Genomic DNA, 23,029 nt, shown 5'->3' on the forward strand with positions numbered 1-23,029 from the left:
AAGAAAAAAAAAAAGCGGTATTCAGCTATTTATTTTAAGCATAGTTTAAACGGAAAATATCGTTGTAGACCCAGTAAGAAGCACCTTCGGGAACCAAATGGAAGGTTTGAGAGAACATTTGAGGGTTTTGTTCATCATCGATCTATATGTATATAATCCATCAATATTTCTATCCTTTTTTTTTTATAGCAGGCCCTTTCATTCCTCTTTTTTTAACTTACCAAAAGTGCACCAGTAACAGCAACAATAATCGAACCGCTGGTGGGGTTACCAGGTTGGGCATCGGTAGTGGAAATCTTGTGTTGAACCTTTTGGAAAGGGAGAGACTATAACACAAACAGATTAACAATCATCTTCTCTATCTGCTTCTTATTTACTTACAACCAACTTTTCAACAATAACGGCAGCACCAGAAAATTGTTGTCCCTCAAAGGTGAGCATAGATTGCTCTCTCTACATTTACACATTAGTAAACTTTCTTTCCTATTCCCCTTTTGAACTATAAACTTACATAGAGAGAGGTCAAATCTTGTCTGCTACGATCAAAAGTCTCATAGTAGAATTGAGTGAAAGCAGTGGCAATTTGGTTGATGTCAGCCATGGTGAAAAAGTTGTATTTTTTTTTTGTAAAAGAGAAAAAAAAGAAGAGTGTAGAAAAAAAAAAAAAAAATATGTTCAAAAAAAAAAAAAAAAAAAAAACGCGTCCAGTTTTTTTTTTTTTTTTTTGTGTTCAGCTGACGTTGATTGGCCTATCCATTTTACCCAGGTACTTTTATTCTGTCACCGCAGTAAGAGTGCCCTACGGTTGCACACATTTATCAAGTATTACCATTCACTTTCATCTCATACCACTACTCTGTATCTCATACTAGTCTCATATTTAATATTAAAAGGTATATACTTACATCAAATATCTTTGCCTCCCCCACTCCCACTCCCTTGCTGGTATGCACAGCACATGTGTTGGTCCTTTTATCACATATCTAGCCTTCTTTTCATCAACTATTGTTAAAGAGATTAAAATACACATTTAGGCTGAAAGAAAAAAGTTACTTCAAACAAATAATAGCAAACGGCTGTCTGGGGTAAAACACCACGGGTAACTGCCCATGAGCGTATAAACGTAACTGGAGTCTTGGTTTTTTTTTCGACTTATTAGACGGAGTATGAAATGTGTGGTTGTTGTAAGCCAGAGTTTGAATGCGAACTGAATAGGAACCCCATTTTTCTTTTTTTCTTTTAAATGAATACAAAAAGTTTGGTATGTCTGGTGGCTATCTTGGGAATGGTTCTGCCACAGTTATACAGGACTTGGCACTGGAGACAAGATCACCTTGAACTATTTGATCTCTCTACAGCATTGCAAAAGAACAATACAGATTTTTATGCATGGCTAGGTGTTGAAGTATGTATTCGTCCTAAGTCTTTTCTTTTGTACTTATACCTCTCTTTCTAGCCAACAGCCACTACAGCAGAGATAAGTAAAGCTCATCGCCAACTTGTGTTCAAATTACAGTAAGTGTCTTTATTTATCAATACAACACACCCCCTTACCTTAACCCTTATAGTCCAGAGACTTCCGCTGAACCTGCCGAAAAGTTTGAGATTACCAACAAGGTTGCCTATATGTTACGATCCCCACAATTACGATCCTTGTACAATGATATTTTACAACAGGGCCATTTACCTTTCTTTAAGGGCGTGTTTTATTATTATACACGCTACAAGCTTGTCTGCATGGGCATCTTGATATGCGTTGCTGTGACGCTGTTGGACTATTTAAAAGCTTGGGAGAAATATTTTACCGAAAAGATCACGATTGAGCAATTCATCCTAAATGCGAAATCCATGGCACAAAAGATGTCAGCTAAGCATGCGTCGGCCAAGACACACAAGAGTTTTATTGATTTAGGAGATCGTACATTGAACTGTGAGATCACCGAGGCGAAAGAAATCTTTATTTTGAACGAAAAGAATGAAAGGGTTCCATTGACTGTAGCTCATATTTTACCTATGCCTAGTATCTGGGACACTTTACTGATGCGTATTCCTAAAAAGTACATATTGCCCTGAACGCACATATCACAAGGTTTATCTTCTTTGCCCTAGAACTGTAATTAAATTATAAATTCTTTTACTTTTCTTTTTATTTTCAACGCACTTTTTATTTATTGATATTACGTATAGTACCATATCATTTATTCCTCTAGCATGTCATATATATTATCCAAAAGCCATATAATCATTTAGTATAAATACCTGTAGTTTTCTCTGGTAGAATTCCCCAATCAATTTTTTCTCGAAATAAAAGATGTACACAGTTCCCTATAATTTACCTTCTATCTCCATCCCAAACAGATAGACCTATTTAAGTATATAGCTTCGATCACGACAAATGTATTTGGTGCATAATGCAAATTATGAGTTTTCTTTCCAAACAAACATTCTATCAAGGGTTGTTTTAATTTTATAATTTATTTATTTAGATAAATGATTTGCTTATTTATTCTTTAGTGAATCGAACCCAAATACGACAGCCATGACTTCCGTGATTGCATTCTTACAATATTCATTAAAAGACGATGCATAGCATAAGTTTTTATATACTTATTTTGAAGCTCTAATACCCCTCTGAAGTCTTTAACATGGTTGACATAATTTGGGATGACTGTAATACCTTCTTTGACAGCCACATAGAGGCTGGGTGCTACCAAGCAAATGGAATAAAGAATAGAAAGGTTCCCTAAAACAGTCAAATAAATAATATACTACCTATGAACTGGTGAGCAGGGATCATTAAATCTTTAGCCTTTACGGTCGAATCTTTCACGATATTATCAAGCGTGATCTTTGATTCGATGAATAGCTTGGTTCTATCTGTTGTAAGTTTGATTTGTCCTGAGCCCATTTTTGCAATCTCGCAGTTTGACAGGTCTGTTTCCTTATTCTTTCTGTATAATGTGCTCTTTAAAAAATCGTATATCGACTTTAAGACAGGTAGCTCAATTTTTAATATCAGCAGGTGCTTCCATGCTCTATGGTAGAATTGGATTTAGAAATCAGTTACATATGAAACATAGCTTATTGTTATATACAAGGAGCTAGTTGACCCATATCCGGCACTTCTAGAACATTATAGTTTATCCATTCAATGACAGGGTCCTTGGATTACTAAAATAAATTTATGAGAAACAAGAAGATTCGGCAGCTACTCGACCAATCCAGGAACGATTATGAAATCTGATCTCAGTTTTACATATGAGGGAGCTGGTACTGTGTCAAACCAATAGGAATATATTCGCAATATGTTACTTATAATACATAGGTTATATGTATTATAACTGAGTGACAAGATAAGGAGTAAATATAGCTAGGATTAGTGTTCGGAATGAAGATCGAAACTCTCGAGCGAGCTTCGATCGTGTTCCAGTCGAAGCTCGCTCGAATGCGTTTTTTTGCAGCTCGAGCTCGCTCGAAGTTTTTAAGCTCGGCTCGATTGCAAATACGATAGCTCGAACTCGCTCGTCCTTTTTATTACACAAAGTGCACGTCAAAGTGAAGTTAATTACAGAAAGTTAAGATAATAAAATTGTTATTTATTGAAATAGAAGTTGGAAAAAGAAAAAGAAAAACGTTTTTTAAAAAAACTCGTTGTAGAATTCCCACAAAGTTTCCACACCGAAAGCGAGAACTAAAGGCACCCGTTCACGTTCGAATAAATTACGCAAGTTTAAACCTGCAACAAAAGCTCCATAGTCCGAAAGGACTGCTGCTCTTGCCCTTTGTAGTTTCGACGGAGGGAACAAGTCCACCAACAACAAAGCCGTAAGACCTGCGTCTTCTACAATTGGAGAAAGAAAAGCTCCAAGTTTTAACGCTAGTCGAATTGATTCCAGCTCCGAACGTGTTGGCTCGGGTGAGTGCAGCACTACATTTTTGTTTGATAAAGATAGATAAGTTTAAGGTGATTTTGAAAACATCTTTAAACAACTTACAGGCAAGTTGGCGCACGGTGAGCACCCCATCATTCATTAGAAAAAGAATTAAGGCCAGCAGAAGGTTTCTAACCTGTGAGGCGGCCATGTTTCCTTGTACAAATATGTACTCCCTTACTACTGTGTTTAACTCCAACTGCCCTCTAGCAACCCGAGCAAAGAGCAAGCGAATGGAATTCCTGGTGGTGGTGATTGCGTGAACAATTTCACCAGAAAAACGTCGATAACGGTCACCAACTAGAAAGAGAGACAACATTAGATGAAGGTTACTTTTATCGAAAAACCATTACCATGGTCACAAACTTACCCTCATGCTGACGGGCGAAAAAGTCAGGGTGGGGAGGGTTGGGCGGTGGTGATAGCAGAGCCACGTGGAAGGGGAGCAGAGGGGGGGAACAGGCAGAACCTCAGCCACAGGGGGAAAGCCACGAAAGGAGCTGCAGGATGAGGGGGAGACACCAAAAGTTTATCCTCCTCATCGTCAACGACGTTCACTAAATCACCTCTCATGTTAGTATTGATACCAGATGTTTTATATGGATTTTTTTTGCTGTTATTCCTACCAAAACGGACCGGCATAGGTACTTGGCTCATTTGAGCCCTGTACTGGTCATAACTCAAGCAAAGATAGCCTTCGTTTACCGGCAATGGCTCCAGGCCAGAAAAAAAAAAGTCGTTATTGATTAACATTCTGGTTATCTCAGAAGGTGCATGTTGGGCAAAATCTACAGCCACCCCCAAAAAATAAATTGTCAGTATTCCCCCATACTCACACATCCTTTTTGTCAATTCACACCCCCATCCCAACCAAACGTTTTTACCTTCACAAAACGAAGTGAAAAGATTGTATAGTTCATTTCTGCGTTCTTCGAAATGGTGTTCCATAGTTTGTTTGTGTCTGTGTGTGTGTGTATGTGTGTGTGTGTGTGTTTTTGCCTAAATTGAGGTAAAGATAAAAAAACGAAAACGAAAAAACACATCGCTTATTATAGGATGACCCTCTTTGATTAACAAGCGTTTCGATCACCACTTTGATTAATCATCACTCTGATCAACAAGCGTTCCCATCACCACTATAATTAACAAGCGTTTCAGGAACATGGCTAGGATTATATAATAGCAATAATATCAGAAGATACCTACCAGTTATACAAAGACAAAAGGAGAACGGTTTACAAAGTATTTAATAATAATAATTGATTATGGAACGGGGAAGGCGATAAAAAGGGGGAGTATCTATATCTTTTCAGATAACATGGGTTTGCATTTAAGAATGTCTTGGCTTACTTAATTAGTCTTAGTGTTAGTTTCAGCTTACGTGGCCGAAACCCATGAGTCTGTGGAAATCGGTGTAGATTTATAAATAAATCATGAAAATTATCAAAATTGCAAAAATTAACTTAGGCTTTATTAAACAAATAAAAGGGGGTCTTTATATACACATTATTTCAGACATTGATCACAGATGTACTGATGACAGTCGTGGGTAGATTCATCCAGATAATACTCCAATGTAATGATCCCATATAGAAAGGCCATAATGAGATGTCCATAACAATAACAATAGCATTCATTCTTAAACTGTGCATGTCTTGTAGCACAATATTCAGGGGTAAATGTAGTTCTTAATTCAGATAGCTGTGGCACCTCAATGTGGCTGATGTAACCTTCAAATGTTTTCATATCAATGTTATAATTTAAATGTATGTCTTATACTTGTATGAAGGATGATATGAGATCAAGCCTGTACACCAAGGCTATAATGTTTCGCCTGATTCGTCCATTTGGGCGAATTTTTAGTAAGTGTTTACCCATTTTCTCAAAAAAAACGAATTGGGTAAATTTACCCATTTACTCGTTTGGACGAATTTTTTAGTAAGTGTTTACCCATTTACCCAAAAAAAAAAAAAAAAAAAAAAAAAAAGAAACAACAATCAATTTATGGATACGATATCTGCCGGTACGATAGATTTTATACTACATTTGGACCTTTGGTAACGAAAGGGGAAAAAGAATAAAGTTTTTGTTGTCCCCTTGCATACGATCAATGTCGATTCTATATACATGAGTCCGTGTGTGTGTGTGTGTGTTACAGGAGATGATGTGGAATCTCTTTTAAACTATAATGAATAAATTTATTTTTTATAAACGATCAGCAGCATGCGGTCAAGTGTATATAAAAGAGAGATATTTTGATGGAAAGAAAAGAAAAAAAAATCATCTTCAAATGAACAGCTGCAACAAGACCTCTGCCTCTATTAACGCTATGAAGCTCGCCACCTCCGTCACCACCACCACTTTCAGCAGCAGATAACAAGGAGGATTTTTTTTGAAGGGCACTATGAATATATATATATATATATATACCAGAAGACTAAAATCAATCGTTTTTTTTTATAATAGAGATCAATGGACAGGCCTGTTCTACACCTGGTTACGCTCGAAACAATTTAAAAATACGCCCATTGGCAAAAGGGTGATTGTTATCAGTAAGGGGCCTATCCCCAAAGTCATTCAAAAATCTACACTGTAATAAGAAACACATGGAGCACCCAATTCATTCTATTCTTTTAAATTAAAAAATACATGCATCTGTTTCCAAAAGACTCATTTTTCCTTTTGCAAAATAAATTAAAAAAGTAGCCACTGATTTTTTATATATAGATGAATCCGATGCTAGTAATTGTGTTTCTATTTTTTTATAAAAGAGAGTAGGGTATAGGATAAAGAGACTGTATATTTATAATGGTGCTCCATCTCCTTATTCATTGTCCATGTAAATGAAAGTGATACCACCTAGATTAACGCTAATCGATGACACACGTACATCCATAGCAACACTCTGACTCTTTAAAAATAATCAATCCACTTGTATCCCTTCTCACTCATTCCAATAACTGCCTCGGTGATGTCAAGTATCCATCCGAAATAGTGTCCATCGTATCCACCACCTTTCTTCAAGAAATAAAAAAACCCTTTTCCCCTAGAAACTTTGGCACTTCAAAATTTATTCTTTAATGTCTTTGACGGAAGCCTCATCTTGGGGAGTCTTGGGTGGGTCGACTTTAAGGCCTCCTAAAATACCCGCGTCCATACCCGCGTTTTTAAAAATCTCCCTGTAATGATCGGGATCTAATAAAACGACAATTTTTTCCAAGTAAGTTCATCCTTTACACTGGTGGAGGTATTGCTTACAGGTTTCGATGATATCAAGCAAGATGAGAGATAATTATTTTGTTTGTTCGGCTTGCATTTTGTTTAATAAAGTGATCGAAAGAGAGGGAAAAGATTTTTTCAACAAGGGACAGAGTCACGAATACTTTATACTCTGTGATTGACAGTGCCAAGAGTGATACAGAGATCTAGTATGATTATTATCAATGGATACGTGTATGGAAACGAGGAAATATAAAGAAGGAATATAAATTTTATGCATTATTTTATTCTGAATGAATATATGATGGTGGTGGAGACACACACACACACACACAAAAAAAAAGAAGGACTGGCATCATTTCACGATGGTATTGTTCAGCTTGTAACCTGGTTGACAAAGTTTACATAGACCTCATGGTTATGTTCAGCGGACCAACGTAATCTCCAATAAGATGGTAAATCTCGTTTCAACAAATTCATTCTGTCACGAATGGTGATTCCTCCATCATGTCTGGGAATGATGATATCAGGGAATTCATCTTTGAGAGAAACTTGTTTTAAATGGACGTTAGTTCTTTTTTGTTTGTATGAATGTATACCAGACTATCTTAACGTCAGAAGAAGACATGAAAATGGATTGTGAATAAAGAAAAAGAAGTAACGTGAATAAAGATAAAGAAGTTGGGTGAGGAAAAAAAAAAAAAGATGGGTGGATGGGAGGGTGTTTATAGGATTGTAAACAAGTTTAATGGCTATTTTTATACAAATGAATGCGGGATAACAAGCACTGAACAAGGGGACAAGATATGAACTGGATTGACAATGAAATGAGGCGAATCATGTAGCTGGTCTAGCAGGTGTTACTAGAGTGTATGTTCCCACAATATACAAACAAAGCAACACCGACTGTTATGTTTTCTAATACAATGAATACAGGTATTTTGCGAGTGAATCATGACGAGGTTACGTTTATTTATTTTTTAGTAAGGAAAAAAAAAAGATGAAAAGGGATGAAAGCTATCGTACAATAAAGACAAAATAATGTATTTGTTGTGCCTTTTGATCTGTATATCGTGTAGCTGTTATACGTAAAGACGCAAAGAATTCTTTTTTTTTTGAATCACACCATGAAAAAAAGATATGTACTCGTGTTAAAAGAAGCGCATGACAAGGAGAATAGCGTATTTTTGACAGGTCTATTTGAGCGTGTTGGGTGTTATTTTAAAAAAGAGATGCTCATTGTATTTTTGAAATCACTGAATATCACACGATCCATGTTGTAAGAAATGCAAAAGAAGGCGTATACACGAGGCGAAAGAAAAAAGCAAAGCCTGTAGTGTATACAAGTGTGTTTTTTTAATAAAATAGTCCATTGCAAGACTGATGACAAAAGAAAAGAGAGAAATATAAATAGGTAATGTAAAAAAAAAAAGGTTGGTTTCTTCTTGAGAATGATGGGGGAACATAACCTTGATCTATAATTATATCGACGGGATGATCATCCGTTCCGGTTTTTGGGTTCCGTATCTAAATCTGGAAAGACCCCCCCCCCAATTTTTTATCGTTGTCCTATTTTATCTTTTAATTCTTGTCAACATTTTTTTACAAAACACGAATGATTATGCTTTTTTTTTCTTCTTGTTACCACTTTATACTGCCTACACAATAATAAGGCGTGATTCCTCCGTTTGGCTTTGAAGACACCAAGGTCTGCCATGAGGCATTAAGGGAGATGGGCCCTTTAGCCATTGCGGGCTGGGGTGAAAAAGACAGAGGTAAATACATAGTGTACTCCAACATGTATATATACACACACACACACTAAAAAACATGGATGCATAGATGAGCTATCTCTGTCTTTTTTTTTTTTTCTTAAAAAGGCGGGAGCATAAGGGCAAGTGAATTTTTTTTAATGACTTGATAATTTTTGACGACGTTCCTTCATAATGACACTACTTCTTCTCTGGCTATTAGAAGAAAAACAAGACAAGCCGTTATGCCCAGGCTGGTTTTCTTTGGAGGTCTGTGTTGTGAAACAGAAGCGAATCGGCGAGTGAAGGCCTAAAGACGAGACACACTTTAAAACGACATGGTCTCCTCTCCCTCAAGTCCTTTTAATCACGCCACCCCATTGTCAAGTAGTTACAAAGACCAACAAGAACTCAATGGCACCAACTTGAACTGAAAACCTCAGTAATTTATATATGCCTTGTTGCCTTTTTTTTTTGGGGACAGGTAAGAGTGCCTTTTTTTTTTTGAAATGATTATACTTGCTAATCTCTTTTTTTTATTTCAGCACTTGGACACGTCGTTGTAAAAGGGGTTGAGCTATGCTGACCCTCATGGCTCTGGGTAAGTAAGAGAGTCTTACTTTTGTTGCAATGGAACGTGCTAATGTTTATTTTTATGACTAGCAAAAGGAGAGTGGCTGTTGTCTCTTTTGGTGGGCGGTTCTTCTTATCCCGGTTGAGCTGCCCCTTTGGGTATGAGCAAGTAAGAGTGTCTTTATTTCCATTAAATACACCTTTTTAATTTTTTTTTTTTAATAGTACCTGTACAAGAGTACCTGTTGTCTTATGGGGCTTTCCCCTTTTTTCAAGTAAGAAAGTTTATTTATTTTTATTTTGCCATTGCAATGAACGTACTTGTTAACGTATACTTTTTTTATAAGCAGCAAACCATATGGTCCCCTTATTTCCCTCTCGGGAGCAAACTACTGGAAAAAAAAAAGGGGGGGGACTTAAAAAAGGTGTTGTCTGGTTTAGACTCTCAACAAAAATGAACGCCATCTGCGGCAAAATGAAGACGTTGGCTTTGCTGCCATGGGTAATGTACTTGGCTTCCTGTGCATCCATTACACCAGATCAGACGGTACGCAGTCCAAGTGTATGCGTTGAAAAAAGTGAGTTTTCCAACAAGAATGAATGCAAAAAAAAAGAGTCGTGTTGCTGACGTTGTTTATTTACAGCAAAATTGGGATGAACAAAAGAGAGATACACATGGAGGAGACCTGTATGATCATGTTAAATAAAGGGATGATACTTTTTTTATTTAAAAAAAAAAAGAAGAGTGAGCAGTGTCCTTTTTTTATTATTATTACTTGTGATTATTATTAGTGATGGAGATGACCATGTAGATACGAGAAATAAAAAAGGTACATGATGTAAAGGAGGATCACTATGTAGACCATGGAAAGACTCTGCTATGAATAAGAGGATAAAGATGAAATATGGATCAACTCGTGCTGTGGATGTGGATTGTGCAGAGATCAAAAGATACATGACGTAAAGGAGGATCCGTGTGTAGACCATGTAAAGATTCTAGTATAAACAAGAGGATAAAGATGGAATATGGATCAACTCTTGCTATGAATGTGGACTGTGTAGAGATGATAGAATATGTGTATAACAGGATAATAGGGATAATAAAAAAAAAAGGGGGGGGGGGATCATGTCTGTTGTGATTATGATGTAATGGAGTGTATTCTATCATGGATGGATCTGTGTCTAGATCTTTGAATTCTTTTTTTTTGTGCGTCATGTAGACGTAAGAGTATAAAAACAAGGCAAAAGAACAATGTGATTTATCTCTTTTTTTTATCTTGGCATCGTACATATGACGCATACAGTCGTCTTTTTTTCTATGAAAAGGATAAAAAATTTATCAGAAAAGAATATAAAACAGTTTTTTTTATGAGAAAGGGCTCCCTCTTTCTTACTTTTTGCGTTACACACCATATAAAAAGAATAGAGGTATTTTATATTGTCGTTAAAGGTAAGCATACCTTTTAAAAGAAGGAATAAACACTTCATTTTCTAATATAAAAAAAGGACTCTTCGACATAGCTGGAGATAGTTACTTGCATGATGACGAAGAAAAAAAGGACTCTTCGACATGGCTCAAGAGAGGTACGGGCATGAAGAAGAGGAAGAAGTGAGGGTGTGGCATGAAGAAGAAGAAGAAAAAAAGGTGTTGCCTGAAGAAGAAAAAGTTAAGAAGGTGTGCCACGAGAAAGAGGAAGAAAAGGTGTGACTCTTGTCAAGTCGATGGGCCATCCTGTGTTGAAGGATGGCATGACGGGCTATCCTTGGCCTGCTCAAGAAGGCCAATTGGGCGTTGTAGCCGTAGGGCTTTACAAAGGTGGGCGGCAATCCACTTGCCAAGTCAGAGCCGAGACGCATTTGGCCTAACAAAGTAATACCATGTGACGAAAATGACCTAATCGACCTTGGCAGACAACATACTGTAGTCAATACACCATCCCATTGTCGACGGTGGGTTTATTATAAAAAAACCCAATAATAATAAACACTATCTCAGCTTATTTTATTAAACCCTATTTTGTGTATTTCTTGTAATCTATTTTTAAAATAATGGGGTATCTTTTTTTAAAGGAAATCATGGCGTATTTGAATTGTGTTTGCATGCGTTCCATATGAATGTGCTTGTGGATGTGCTGATATATTACTGTGGGGTAAAAGTGCAAAGGAGATCTTTTTTTTTTTAAAAGGGCAAATAAACATGCACACAAAAGTACCCAATGCTGTAGTGAGGGTTGGTGTAGTTGTTGATACTGTTATTCTATGCCATACACACTTGAAAAAAGTAATAATAGCATCTCATGTCATCAAGACATGCTTGAGCCTTTTTTTTATTTTTTTAAAAAAAAAAGAAATAAAATGGACTGCATGAGAATAAAAGAAAGAACAATGGCCTATTTGTATTGTGTGAAACAAAATGAAATCAAGTTTTATTTTTAAAGGCTTCCTTTTTAAATAAATACAAGAAATACAAGGTTTTTTTTAATACGCATATGGTATATTATTACACGGGATCTATGCCAACATTTAGTTACACAATTTGTTTCCATTTTTTTAAAAAATAAAATAAAAACATGGGTATAATGCAAGTAAATATGAGTGCACTGTATATATATCAATGAAATGACATGTTTCATCAGGTGCTGCTTGTATATCAAATGTACCATCTGCATATAAAGTTGGGGAATAGAAAATAAAAAGAGTTTTTTTTCCCTTTTTTAAAATAAACCTCTTTTTTTTTTAAAAAATGGACATTTGCATGAATAAATTATGCAAACTGTTATCGACACTGTGAATAAAAGGAATAATAAAGCAAGGGATAGATGTACTTGATGAACAAGTAGATGAAAGGTTTTTTTTTAAATAAATAAAATGAACAATGTTTTGCACAAAAGCAACTGAATGTTATTTTTGTTTGAAAAGGATGAATGAAGCAGGCCAAGACTATGATTGGGTAGGAAGAGAGATATGAATAATGATTCCCTAAAAAAAAATAAAGGCGTCTGTTGCTATTGTCATGAAGAAAAAGAAAAGAAAATGATGAACATGAATATACGATAAAGAGAACAAATGTTATTAATGGAAGGTATCACAGTGGTGGATCTTACTGAGAGTCAGGATGAACGCAAAGTGCGAGAGGAGGAACAAGAAGAGGTCGAAATGTTCTATGAAGTTGATCTGGAACGGGTGTTTAGCTCTCAAAGTACAACTCCTGAGGTAATTGAATTAAGTGATGATGATGTTATGGAAGACGCAGAGATACGTCTTGTAATGAATAAGCTGATTACGCGAATGCGTAAGAATAGCAGTGACGCTTAATTGACGGTGCTGGCCGATCGTGGTTCCTTATTGGATGTGTTGACAAGACGAATCGGGACTGGTCAAGTCATGGGTAAAGGTACAAGACATGAAGGAATCCAAGGAATTCTCCTTTCCACTGTTGGCAGCGGATTTTATTTTGTTGTCAGTGTACTTTACAGAATGAATTGTTAAGAGGGAGATGAGTGGATATCATGTAAGAGTAGCCCAAGAACTCCTTTATGAACATGTTGTTTTGAAATGGGTACTTGGAATATGATTTGGTGCGCAAATTCAATCATTACACTAGGTATGGATTGATGTTTTAGGAATAACCAAGGTAACAACATTTGATGATTAGTAGAGTAAAGGGTAACACATGGGATGGAATACTAAATAAAAAAAAATCAAACATGAGCAAGTCATGTGAAGTGTAGTCTTGTAAATTAAAAATGTAGACGAGACATGAAAAACAAGATTAAATCCGATGCAATGAAGAGGCATGGGAAGAAATACAATGTAATTGAATGTAACCAGATAGACTACAATTGAATTCAACTGGATAGGATGGATTGCCATGGAATACAATGGAATTTAATTTAATTCGATGGAATACAATAGAACATGACAGAGTTGGATAGAATTGAATTTAATCTGGCGGAATATGACAGAAGATGATGTACATGACCAGAATAACATTGAATAAAATTGAATAGCATTGAATACCTTTGAATTGAATGTTGTTGAATGTAATTAGATGGTATTGAATGTACTTGCATGGAATTGGATGCCTTTGGAGTGAATTGAGTGTAATTGGATGGCATTGAAAGCTGCTGAATGGAATTCAGTATAATTGCATGGAATATAATGTAATTGGATGAAATTGAGTGTAATTAGATGGTATTAAATGCAATTGGGTGGAATTGAGTGTAATTGGATGTTACTTGACGTAATTGGATGGTACTTGATGTAATTGGATGGAATTGAGTGTAATTGCATGAAATTCAATGTAATTGGATGGAATTGAGTGTAATTGCATGAAATTCAATGTAATTGAATGGAATTAAATGTAATCACATGGAATTGAATGGAAATGAATGGAATCCGATGAAATACGATGGAATAGGATTGCATACAATGGAATCAATCCGAATGAAATGGAATTGAATGAGATAGGAGGGATTACGATAGAGTATGATTGAATGCAATGGAATCAATCGGAATACAATCGAATGCAATGGAATCCATCGAAATGGAACAAAATAAGATGGAATTAAAAGGTACATGATGTAATTCAATGGATTAAATGAAAGCAAGGTGTCAATGAATGAAGTAACTGTTAAAATTGATATTGCAAGGTACGATATGATTGCATGTGAGTGTATAAGAAAAAGAAGGCATAGTTACATACAAATAGGATGGAAGATGATCAATCAAGAAAAGCAAAGATGAAATAGAGAGAAGTATAATTAAATTTAAAAAAGAATACAATCAACTAAGAAGATAAAGGACAAAACTATGAGGAACATGAAGACATAAGGTCAAGTACAATGTATTTAAAGAGGAATACCATCAAGTATAAAAAAAAGAAAGTAAATCTGCATGAATAACTATGTTTACGAGATGGAATGCCATTTGGAAAGGATCATCAATAAAAATACATGACAGATAGAAAACAAAGGAAACAGCAATAAAGAGACTAAATCTAAAAGAGAAGAGATGTATACTTGTATTCTAAAGACAGAGATGGAACTGAAAAAGGGAATTTTTTTATAGCGTCACAATGAAGACATAGGGGGGTATATAAACGCTGTCCGAAAAGAATGTTGTCTATTTTTTTTTCTTTTTTCTTTATAACTTTTTTTTGACATTATGGAATATCCTGATTTTGAAAAGTTTATTAAGTACTTTCAGTACAATAATGCTCGTGAACCGCATTGCGGAATAAAACAATTCCAAAGAATAATGCGTGAGAGTGGCTTCCGCCTGGCTCATATGAAGAATCATATTACATTAGCCACAAAATGTGATGGTTATTATGTAGCGGATCCACGTCCTTTGGACATCTTGACCATTAAGTGGGTGGATTCGTGTGGTGATGACGAATTAGAAGAACATGGTTCGGGCATATTGTGGGTAGAGCAGTAGGAGCAGATGAAGATGAGGATGATGAATTTGAGGTAGCAGCTGCCGAATTAGCAGCAGCAATCGAAGCAACAACAACAACAACAACAACAACAACAACAACAACAACAACAACAACAACAACAACAACAACAACAACAACAACAACAACAACAACAACAACAACAACAACAACAACAACAACAACAACAACAACAACAGCAGCAACAACAATAACATCAACAACAACAACAGTAGCAGCTCCAGCAACAACAACAACAGCAGCAGAAATTGAAGCAGCCGTTCAACAAGCGGCTGATGAGGCAGCAGCTACAGCTGTTTTAGCAGCAGCAGCAGTAGAAGCAGCGGCAGCAGCATCTCCTCCAAAAACAGAAAGGGAGACTGCATTAGCTGAAGCATCAGCAGAGTTAGCTGCGGCATTTGACGCTGTTCAGGAAACAACAGCAGCAACATCATCATCATCAACAGCAGCAACATCATCATCATCAACAGCAGCAGCAGCATCATCAGCAGAAGCAGCATCATCAGCATCAGCAGCAGTAGCAAGAGTGGCAGCTTCGCCTGCACCTAGACCGTCTCCGGTCATTGAAAGATTTGAAGCGTCCATGGCTAGAGCTACAAGCTCAAGAACAGCCGTAACAGCAGCAACAGCACCATCATCAACAACAGCAGAGCAAGAGGAGCTTGCTGATATAGAAGGTCGCCTCTTGGCTCGAATTACAAAAAATGATAATCCCAACTACCTCGCCAAATTACAAAGAAGGGCCGGTGAGTTAAATTCATGGTCAAGAAGTGTGGGTATGGGTACTATCTTCGATCGCTTGTTAGAATCAGGCGGTTTGGCCGAATTCACGTTTAGACTGTCGGTAATCAATGATACTTTTACAATGACCAACACTACACAACAAGTATTCAAAAGTATTGTCTGTTTATACCACTACCTGACATATTCGGAATACGTTGTGTATCAAAACATGCAGCCTGGAGACGCAGAGGATCTTATGATCTAAAATAGAGCAGCCCAAGTCGGCTTCTATAAAAGGAAAGTACGGGGAGAACGTGTTCTCCATCTTTATGGATTGTTAGGAATGTCAGGTATTTTAGCCAGTGAAATTATCAATGTCACAAGCTACACCATGATTGAAGCTGGATTTCATCGCGAAATGGCTGTTTTGATGGCGCATCCGTTGGCGAGAAAATTAAGTTTTTTGAGAACAAATTCGATCGATTGGATGTTTAATCAAATTGAACAAAAATTACGAGCAATCAATGCCGATCATAGGGAAATAGCCGTGGCAAATGAGATCATTTGGGATGACATGGAAGAGACAAGAGGTCAAGGTAAAATAAATTGTTTTGCAAGAGGTCAAATTAAAAAGAGACGTAAAGACCAAGGAAAAGGTAGAGAGTTCCGAGTAGAAAAAAAAAAGGATTTTATGCAAGATTAAATGAGAAAAAAAATTTGCACCCCTGTTCAATATAACGTGAGAAAAATGGATGACTCGGCACGTATGTTTATATTATGCAACTTGCTGATAAATGGTATAAATAGGGGTACTTTTTTTTTCAAGTTTAAATGTTTTTCTCTCTCAAATTTTTTTTTTATAAATCATGACCAGCACCTCACTAGAATATGAAGGGGATGTTTGGCAAGCTCAAATTCAAGATAACCCGGATGAGGCCATTTACCAGATGAAACGCTTGTTGGAGACGGCTGGTTTTGTGTTTGCTACAAACAATGGTCCTATTTATATGGGTGTATCAGTAGGAGGAAGATTGGTGTTTGATCATGTTCCGTTACAGGTGTACATGTTGGAAAAAGATCTACAAGATGAAATAGCACGTGAAGGATATGAGGAACGACAATAAAGTCAAAGAATAACGTTGCATAGTTATCATGCTTTTTTAATAAAACTTGCTTGCTGTTGTGATCGAGCTTTATATATTCATGTATGCTTGATCTACACAGCATATTTTTATCCATTACGATAATTTTATAAACACTTCTTTTAATGTTGCATATTAAATATTCACAATTGACTTAACAAACTAGCACGGTATTTATCAAGCTAAATACAAGTACAAAAGTATACATCTATTATACAATTATTCTAAAAAGACATTATTAATATATTGTACTAATCAGATTAGCGGAGGCCAATGACAAGCGAGGTTTAAAAGTACAAACATGATAAATTTTTGAATGTACTTTGATGACTTTTAAATGTACGCGTCAAGTGACACTACAGACCTATTATAGAAACGTGTACCACTCTTTCTTCTATTATATGATTCTCATTGGATTACTTACTTTCAAGATATGGCGTGTCAGTCATAATCTTGCCTGTCATCTAGCACCTAGGCTAAAAAAACTTACTTTAACAGAGTAAATGCGGACGAATGGGCGAATAGTCGTCTGGGGGTAAGCATTCGTTCAAATCTGAGCGAATAGTCGTCCGTGAGCGAGTATCCGCTCATTTTGGGTAAATAAACAATGGTACACAAAAAATAAAATTACTTCATTTACTCAAAAAGGGTAAATATTCGTCCAGGGGTAACTGTTCGTTCATTTTGAGTAAAATATAAAGGTTGCACAAAAATTTAAGCTTTTTTATTCGTTCCATTTACCTGCAGCAGACGAGTATTCGTCTATGAGCGAGTACTTACTCACATTGGGTAAATAAAAATTACTTTACTCATTTCATTTACCTGCAGCAGACGAGTATTCGTCTATGAGCGAGTACTTACTCACATTGGGTAAATAAAAATTACTTTACTCATTTCATTTACCTGCAGCAGACGAGTATTCGTCTATGAGCGAGTACTTACTCACATTGGGTAAATAAAAATTACTTTACTCATTCCATTTACCTGCAGCAGACGAGTATTCGTCTATGAGCGAGTACTTACTCACATTGGGTAAATAAAAATTACTTTACTCATTCCATTTACCTGCAGCAGACGAGTATTCGTCTATGAGCGAGTACTTACTCACATTGGGTAAATAAAAATTACTTTACTTGTTCCATTTACCTGCAGCAGACGAGTATTCGTCTATGAGCGAGTACTTACTCACATTGGGTAAATAAAAATTACTTTACTCATTTCATTTACCTGCAGCAGACGAGTATTCGTCTATGAGCGAGTACTTACTCACATTGAGTAAATAAAAGTTATTTCATCCGTTCCATTTACCTGCAGCAGACGAGCATTCGTCTACGGGCGAGTACTTACTCACATTGGGTAAATAAAAATTACTTTACTCATTTCATTTACTTGCAGCAGACGAGTATTCGTCTATGAGCGAGTACTTACTCACATTGGGTAAATAAAAGTTATTTCATCCGTTCCATTTACCTGCAGCAGACGAGTATTCGTCTATGGGCGAATACTTACTCATTTGAGTAATAAAAAAAAAGGAACACCCTAAAAACTAAAAATTGCCTGAATTATCTCATTTATCTTAACTGGATAAGCATTCGTCTATGACTATCAAGTTACTAATTTGCTTAAAATCAAATAAGCAAACGGAACATCCAACACTAAAGGTCGCCCATCCCATTAACCATGGTGCGGTGTATATCCCATAAAAATAAAAGAATAGCTGGCGTGGTTTAAAAAAATTGTGAAAAGGGGATTTATTAATTAGCAAAGGTTGGATATTTTTCCTGCTGTTTTCTTCATGTCGTCATCAAAGCTAGTAGAAGGTGAAATGACAAATAGAGAACTAGAATCTTGGTATGTTACTTTCTTTCCATTCACTGAATGTGTCACCATTTTCAGCAATCCCACAACTGTCACAATGTCCGCAATGTTAATAACAACTATTTTTTTTTCTTCGTTATTTTCGTAGGGTACAACAGTTGGAATGCAAGGGCTATGCGAGGCAGCGGAATGTCTCTTCATGACTTCAAGTACTGCGTAAAAACTGGATGTTTCATCAAATGCGTATTCAAAAAAGAATAACAGCCTACCCACATACCAGTTAGTCACCTGTGAAATTCTGCCTCGTCTATTGATAGTATTGTTAGTTTAGCTTTGATGAAAAAAGCTGAAACCTACCTTCTTGTCTGGTGATTCGAATGGAACAGAACATGCTCACCACCACGTTTTGCAATGGACTTTGATAACCCTTGTTTAAAGATGGCAGCGGAATATACGTGTGAATCTTGCCAAAGCTTACCAGCGGGAAGAATAGATTCCACATTGATTTGGATTCGATGAATAGGCTCTGGTAAACTAAAAAAACGTTTTTTGTACGATTTTAAAGCGCTGACAAACGATTTCATAGTCAGGAGATCACCAGCAATAAGGCAATCATTATCGGCATTGCCAGTCAATTCAAATTCTTGATAAAATGGAGCCCATAACTGACCAAAGTCCACATTACCAGAAGGATGTTCTACGAAGTCGGTTTCTAGTTTCGGGGGAGTTGGATCAAAGTTCACCATCTTTGTATTTCGCATGAAAGAAAAAAGAGCCGTTCGTTCCATAATGTTGTTGGCATTTTCACCAGCATTGACTCTTGATCTCATTTTTTTTTTGTAAGCTCCTGTAAAAGTATGTAAGAATATAATCAAAAATCTTTAATTCATATAACTAACCTATTTCTCTTTCCATGGATCTGACAGACACACAACGAAGAATAGAACATTGTTTTATAATAAATGTGATGTGGTTAAGTTGGTGCATGTTGACTTTGTAAATACAGTTGGATATACACTTTGTTACAAATCAATTACTTCTGATTTGATAAAAAAATATAAAGTATATAAAAAAAACAATGGTACGATAGGTACGATTATAAGTCCTTGTTACTTTATTTGACTGAAGTTTTAACTATGAAATAATGGGGTCTATTTATACTCTTTTGAAAGCTGACTGTTATTAGAATTGCTAGTCCATAAATTTATCTTGACTGTTGAATTCTACATGAATTCAAGGGTACGCTTGTCGCCGACAGATTGCTTCAATGATTTCTAATAATATTTTCTATCGGCTCTTCCATTGTATTCAATGTGTCAGAGTTCCAAATTTGGACAATTTATATAATTTTGGATTACCGATGATTTTTATTGTATGTGCGTTTAGCACATGTCCTCCCTCTAGATTCAACGTTAGTCGATCGATGATAGGTATGCTTCCTATTTCAGCATTTTTCATAGTATGTCCTCATCCTAGCTACATGATTTTTTTTTTTTTTTTTTTTTTTTTTGTATGCATATTTTTGTGACTTGTTCCTGTGGGTATATCTATTTACATATTTTTTTTTTTTTTTAAAAATTTATCTATCTCGATTGCTACGTCTTTTCTTAGCGGGAAGTTCTTTATGTATTGTCTCCTTATTAGATCTTGTATTTCTTTTGTTATCAGTTATAATCTTTGTATGCTTTTCTTGTCGTTTGCTAACTTTCTCTGAGCGTTGAACTAACTCATTCTTTCTTTCTTGTTCTAGTCTTTCAAGCTCACGTACTTTTACCCAATATTTGCGGATCGTGTCTGGCGATGAGAATGCTGATGCTTGTAACCATGAGTTCTCTCGCTCTCCGTAACCTTTCCACTTTACTAAATATTCGCGATTGCCTTCTTTGTCTTCTCTGTGATCACGAATCTCGTCAACTTCGAATAACTCGTCTTCTATTCCTGACTCGTCAATATTTACAATTTTCAACTCTGACGGAACATAATCACGATGTAACAACTCGTTCATTTCATCCTTCAATACATAAGTGCCACCCATTGTCTTTCGTACAACTGTAAATGGTCCCTCGTATAGCGGTGATAACTTGGTTGCTCTATTTGGTAACTTTACCATAACGGTTGTGTCGTTAGGAATGTCAATGAGGTAATGCTTTTTGTTAAACTTCTTACTTTGTTCCTCAACTATTTTTCGTGTTCTTTCTTCAATAGCGGGAAATACAACCGATGCCATTATTTCAGCTCGTTTGATCAAATCCTCTTCTGTCGCCAATTTTCTTGGGATTGTTCTGGACGGATCAGTGTAATCTTTGGGAGTTGTCAACTGTCTCGCATACATCAATGAAAATGGGCTACTAGCGGTTCGATTACGTATTTTATAATTGCAGCATAATTGTGCGATGGGTAACATTTCATCCCATTTATTCGTGTCATTGCCTAATAATTTGCGGAGTGTGGAAACGATCACCTTTACGGCATTTTCTGCTGCACCATTTCCCCTTGGATGATATGGTGTCGAAAAACGATGTTCAATACCTAATGCATTTGTGATCGAGTTCATCAAAGCATTCGAGAAATCGCGGCCGTTGTCTGTTACCCACATAAGATTTATTGGTATGCCATAGTCTCCTAGTACATTCATTATCGCCTTTGCCACTGTGTTACTTTGTTTATTTTTCAGTGGTCTTGCAATTATGTACTTGGTGCATAAGTCGACCATTACCAGGATATATATGTTATTATTCTCTGTAACGGAAAATGGACCTGCTAAATCAAGAGCTAAGAATGTAAATGGATCTGCACTGACCACAGGTCTCAATGGATGATAACCTTTCTTTGCAATGTTGTTTCGTGCACAATCGATGCATGTTTGTACGTATTCTTTACTGTCTTTAAATATACCATTCCAGTGTATACCTTGAGCATGTAATTGTTGTACCATACTTTCTGATCCAAAGTGTCCCATTGCATGAGTTTCACTTAATAATTTACTTCTTTCATTTATGGGTGGAGCTATGTATTCAGTTGTTGTTTCTTTGTATTCTTTACTGTTTAGTCTTACAGCTAATACGTTCAAATTTTCATCTTTACTGTATATTTCTTTTTTATGAATGAATTGATCTTTTGCAATCTTTTGATTGATCTTATCAGTCGGTAGTCTTCTTTGTAAGATCATACGTTCTAACTTCATAATTTTCTTCTCTTCATCCTCCCTCAAAATTTGATCCTCGACTTCTGGGGGGTATAAGCGACTTAATATATCAGGAAATGTGTTGGAAAATCCTGGGATATACTCGACTCGATATTTGAATTCACTGAGAATGTCCATGTAATTTTGCAGCGTTCGGCACAAGTGCGTAGCTGTGTTCATGAATACCAGGCTTCTGTGATCAGTTAATACAACGATGTCAGGGTGTCCCCAAAGAATGGACCTGTATTTCTGAAAGGCATATACAATTGCATATGTTTCCTTTCGATTTACGGACCATGCCATTTCATGTTTGCCAAACGTTTTACTGGCAAATGTAATGTATAGAGATCTGCCGAGCTCATCGCGTTGCGAGATTAATACTCCATACGCATAATGTGATGCATCAGTTTCTATATATATACGCTTGGTCATGTCGATGGTGTGCAAAATCGTACTGGATGTAAGCCATGTTTTCAGCGATTTCAATGCCTCGTCTTGTTGTGTAGTCCATATAAATGGCTTATTCTTTTCACTACAGTTCCGGAGTGCGTTGATTGAATAGGATATTCTTCCCATTAAGGGAACGAACTCTCTCAGATGTGATACAATGCCCATAATATGTCTAACGTCACGACTATTTCTGGGTGTTTTCCAGTCGTCAATATTGCACAATCGCCTCGTATCAATTTTTTTGATTCCGGGGCCAACAATAAATCCTAGCAAATATATCGAAGTTTGAAGAAACGAGCACTTGTCAAAGTTGATGCGAAGATTAACCGAGGTTAATTTCTCAATTACAGCCTTAACAATTTCCGCGTGATCTTCTGGCGCCGAATATATGCACAGATCATCGATGTAATTTCGTACGCCTTCCATCCCTTGGAAAAGTTGCGCAATTACTCGTGAGTATTGTTGTGATATGAATGATAATCCAAAGCAGCATCCTTTCCATCTGTAAGTCTTATTTTTGAATGTAAAGCTTAAGATTTCTTGTGATTCACTGTCAACTGGAAATGAAAAATACGCATTCTTTAAATCAATTTTCGTGTAGACTCTTCCCGGTGCACTTACTTCGGCAAACATTTGTTCCATATCCGGGATCACATATTTGTCCGTTTTAGAGTCATCAATATTGGAATTGATTCTTCGAAGGTCCATACACACTCTTATTTTGGTTAATTGCCCAGTTTGGTCATCCTTTTTTCCTACAGCTAACAATGGTGTGT

The 23,029-nt window shown here is 36.3% G+C and overlaps 8 protein-coding genes across 8 annotated transcripts; 2 read left to right on the forward strand and 6 right to left on the reverse strand.

Moving 5' to 3' along the window:
• Position 1: 1 nt before the first annotated feature.
• On the reverse strand, positions 2-677 carry EV154DRAFT_462380 (uncharacterized protein). Its single transcript, XM_051597588.1, has 4 exons — positions 512-677; positions 382-453; positions 222-326; positions 2-142 (listed from the first exon to the last, which is right to left on the reverse strand). Exons 1-4 carry the CDS (start codon positions 599-601, stop codon positions 35-37), a joined length of 375 nt encoding a protein of 124 aa, XP_051459075.1. The 5' UTR covers positions 602-677; the 3' UTR covers positions 2-34.
• Positions 678-1,241: 564 nt separating this feature from the next.
• EV154DRAFT_504414 (uncharacterized protein) lies at positions 1,242-2,331 on the forward strand (the record flags this gene model as incomplete). The annotated part of the gene is made up of 3 exons (XM_051601050.1): positions 1,242-1,405; positions 1,457-1,515; positions 1,569-2,331. Coding segments are annotated over 3 exons (728 nt in total), but the record flags the coding sequence as incomplete, so codon positions are not given.
• Positions 2,332-2,603: 272 nt separating this feature from the next.
• Positions 2,604-2,992, reverse strand: EV154DRAFT_402736 (uncharacterized protein; the record flags this gene model as incomplete). The annotated part of the gene is made up of 2 exons (XM_051595309.1): positions 2,604-2,743; positions 2,770-2,992. Coding segments are annotated over 2 exons (363 nt in total), but the record flags the coding sequence as incomplete, so codon positions are not given.
• A 1,177-nt stretch (positions 2,993-4,169) lies between these two features.
• EV154DRAFT_186829 (uncharacterized protein) lies at positions 4,170-5,184 on the reverse strand. The gene is made up of 4 exons (XM_051594270.1): positions 5,135-5,184; positions 4,559-5,068; positions 4,303-4,489; positions 4,170-4,232 (listed from the first exon to the last, which is right to left on the reverse strand). The coding sequence occupies exons 2-3, from the start codon at positions 4,878-4,880 to the stop codon at positions 4,326-4,328; spliced, it is 486 nt and encodes a 161-aa protein (XP_051459078.1). The 5' UTR covers positions 4,881-5,068; positions 5,135-5,184; the 3' UTR covers positions 4,170-4,232; positions 4,303-4,325.
• Positions 5,185-8,255: 3,071 nt separating this feature from the next.
• EV154DRAFT_504419 (uncharacterized protein) lies at positions 8,256-8,692 on the reverse strand. The gene has a single exon (XM_051601051.1). It carries the CDS (start codon positions 8,615-8,617, stop codon positions 8,405-8,407), a length of 213 nt encoding a protein of 70 aa, XP_051459079.1. The 5' UTR covers positions 8,618-8,692; the 3' UTR covers positions 8,256-8,404.
• A 1,449-nt stretch (positions 8,693-10,141) lies between these two features.
• On the reverse strand, positions 10,142-10,549 carry EV154DRAFT_504425 (uncharacterized protein; the record flags this gene model as incomplete). Its single annotated transcript, XM_051601052.1, has 1 exon — positions 10,142-10,549. A coding segment is annotated over exon 1 (260 nt), but the record flags the coding sequence as incomplete, so codon positions are not given.
• A 4,038-nt stretch (positions 10,550-14,587) lies between these two features.
• Positions 14,588-16,933, forward strand: EV154DRAFT_601539 (uncharacterized protein). Its single transcript, XM_051607234.1, has 4 exons — positions 14,588-14,847; positions 14,910-15,832; positions 16,001-16,255; positions 16,545-16,933. The coding sequence occupies exons 1-4, from the start codon at positions 14,642-14,644 to the stop codon at positions 16,781-16,783; spliced, it is 1,623 nt and encodes a 540-aa protein (XP_051459081.1). The 5' UTR covers positions 14,588-14,641; the 3' UTR covers positions 16,784-16,933.
• Positions 16,934-18,559: 1,626 nt separating this feature from the next.
• EV154DRAFT_601540 (uncharacterized protein) lies at positions 18,560-19,640 on the reverse strand (the record flags this gene model as incomplete). Its single annotated transcript, XM_051607235.1, has 3 exons — positions 19,519-19,640; positions 18,977-19,466; positions 18,560-18,926 (listed from the first exon to the last, which is right to left on the reverse strand). The coding sequence occupies exons 1-3, from the start codon at positions 19,604-19,606 to the stop codon at positions 18,560-18,562; spliced, it is 945 nt and encodes a 314-aa protein (XP_051459082.1). The 5' UTR covers positions 19,607-19,640.
• Positions 19,641-23,029: the final 3,389 nt, after the last annotated feature.

The sequence above is a fragment of the Mucor mucedo genome, assembly GCF_025094135.1.
Source record: "Mucor mucedo strain NRRL 3635 chromosome Unknown EV154scaffold_32, whole genome shotgun sequence".
Lineage (NCBI taxonomy): Eukaryota > Fungi > Mucoromycota > Mucoromycetes > Mucorales > Mucoraceae > Mucor > Mucor mucedo.

Coding starts and splice junctions, on each gene's coding strand:
- EV154DRAFT_601539 (XM_051607234.1), top strand. CDS start 14,642: ATGGAATATCCTGATTTTGAAAAGTTTATTAAGTACTTTCAGTACAAT. Junction 15,833..16,000: donor TACACAACAAGTATTCAAAA/GTATTGTCTGTT, acceptor ATGGATTGTTAG/GAATGTCAGGTATTTTAGCC. Junction 16,256..16,544: donor GGAAGAGACAAGAGGTCAAG/GTAAAATAAATT, acceptor GCACCTCACTAG/AATATGAAGGGGATGTTTGG.
- EV154DRAFT_462380 (XM_051597588.1), bottom strand. CDS start 601: ATGGCTGACATCAACCAAATTGCCACTGCTTTCACTCAATTCTACTAT. Junction 454..511: donor AAGATTTGACCTCTCTCTAT/GTAAGTTTATAG, acceptor GTGTAAATGTAG/AGAGAGCAATCTATGCTCAC. Junction 327..381: donor TTATTGTTGAAAAGTTGGTT/GTAAGTAAATAA, acceptor TTTGTGTTATAG/TCTCTCCCTTTCCAAAAGGT.
- EV154DRAFT_504419 (XM_051601051.1), bottom strand. CDS start 8,617: ATGTTCCCCCATCATTCTCAAGAAGAAACCAACCTTTTTTTTTTTACA.
- EV154DRAFT_186829 (XM_051594270.1), bottom strand. CDS start 4,880: ATGGAACACCATTTCGAAGAACGCAGAAATGAACTATACAATCTTTTC. Junction 4,490..4,558: donor ACCTATGCCGGTCCGTTTTG/GTAGGAATAACA, acceptor GAGGTGATTTAG/TGAACGTCGTTGACGATGAG.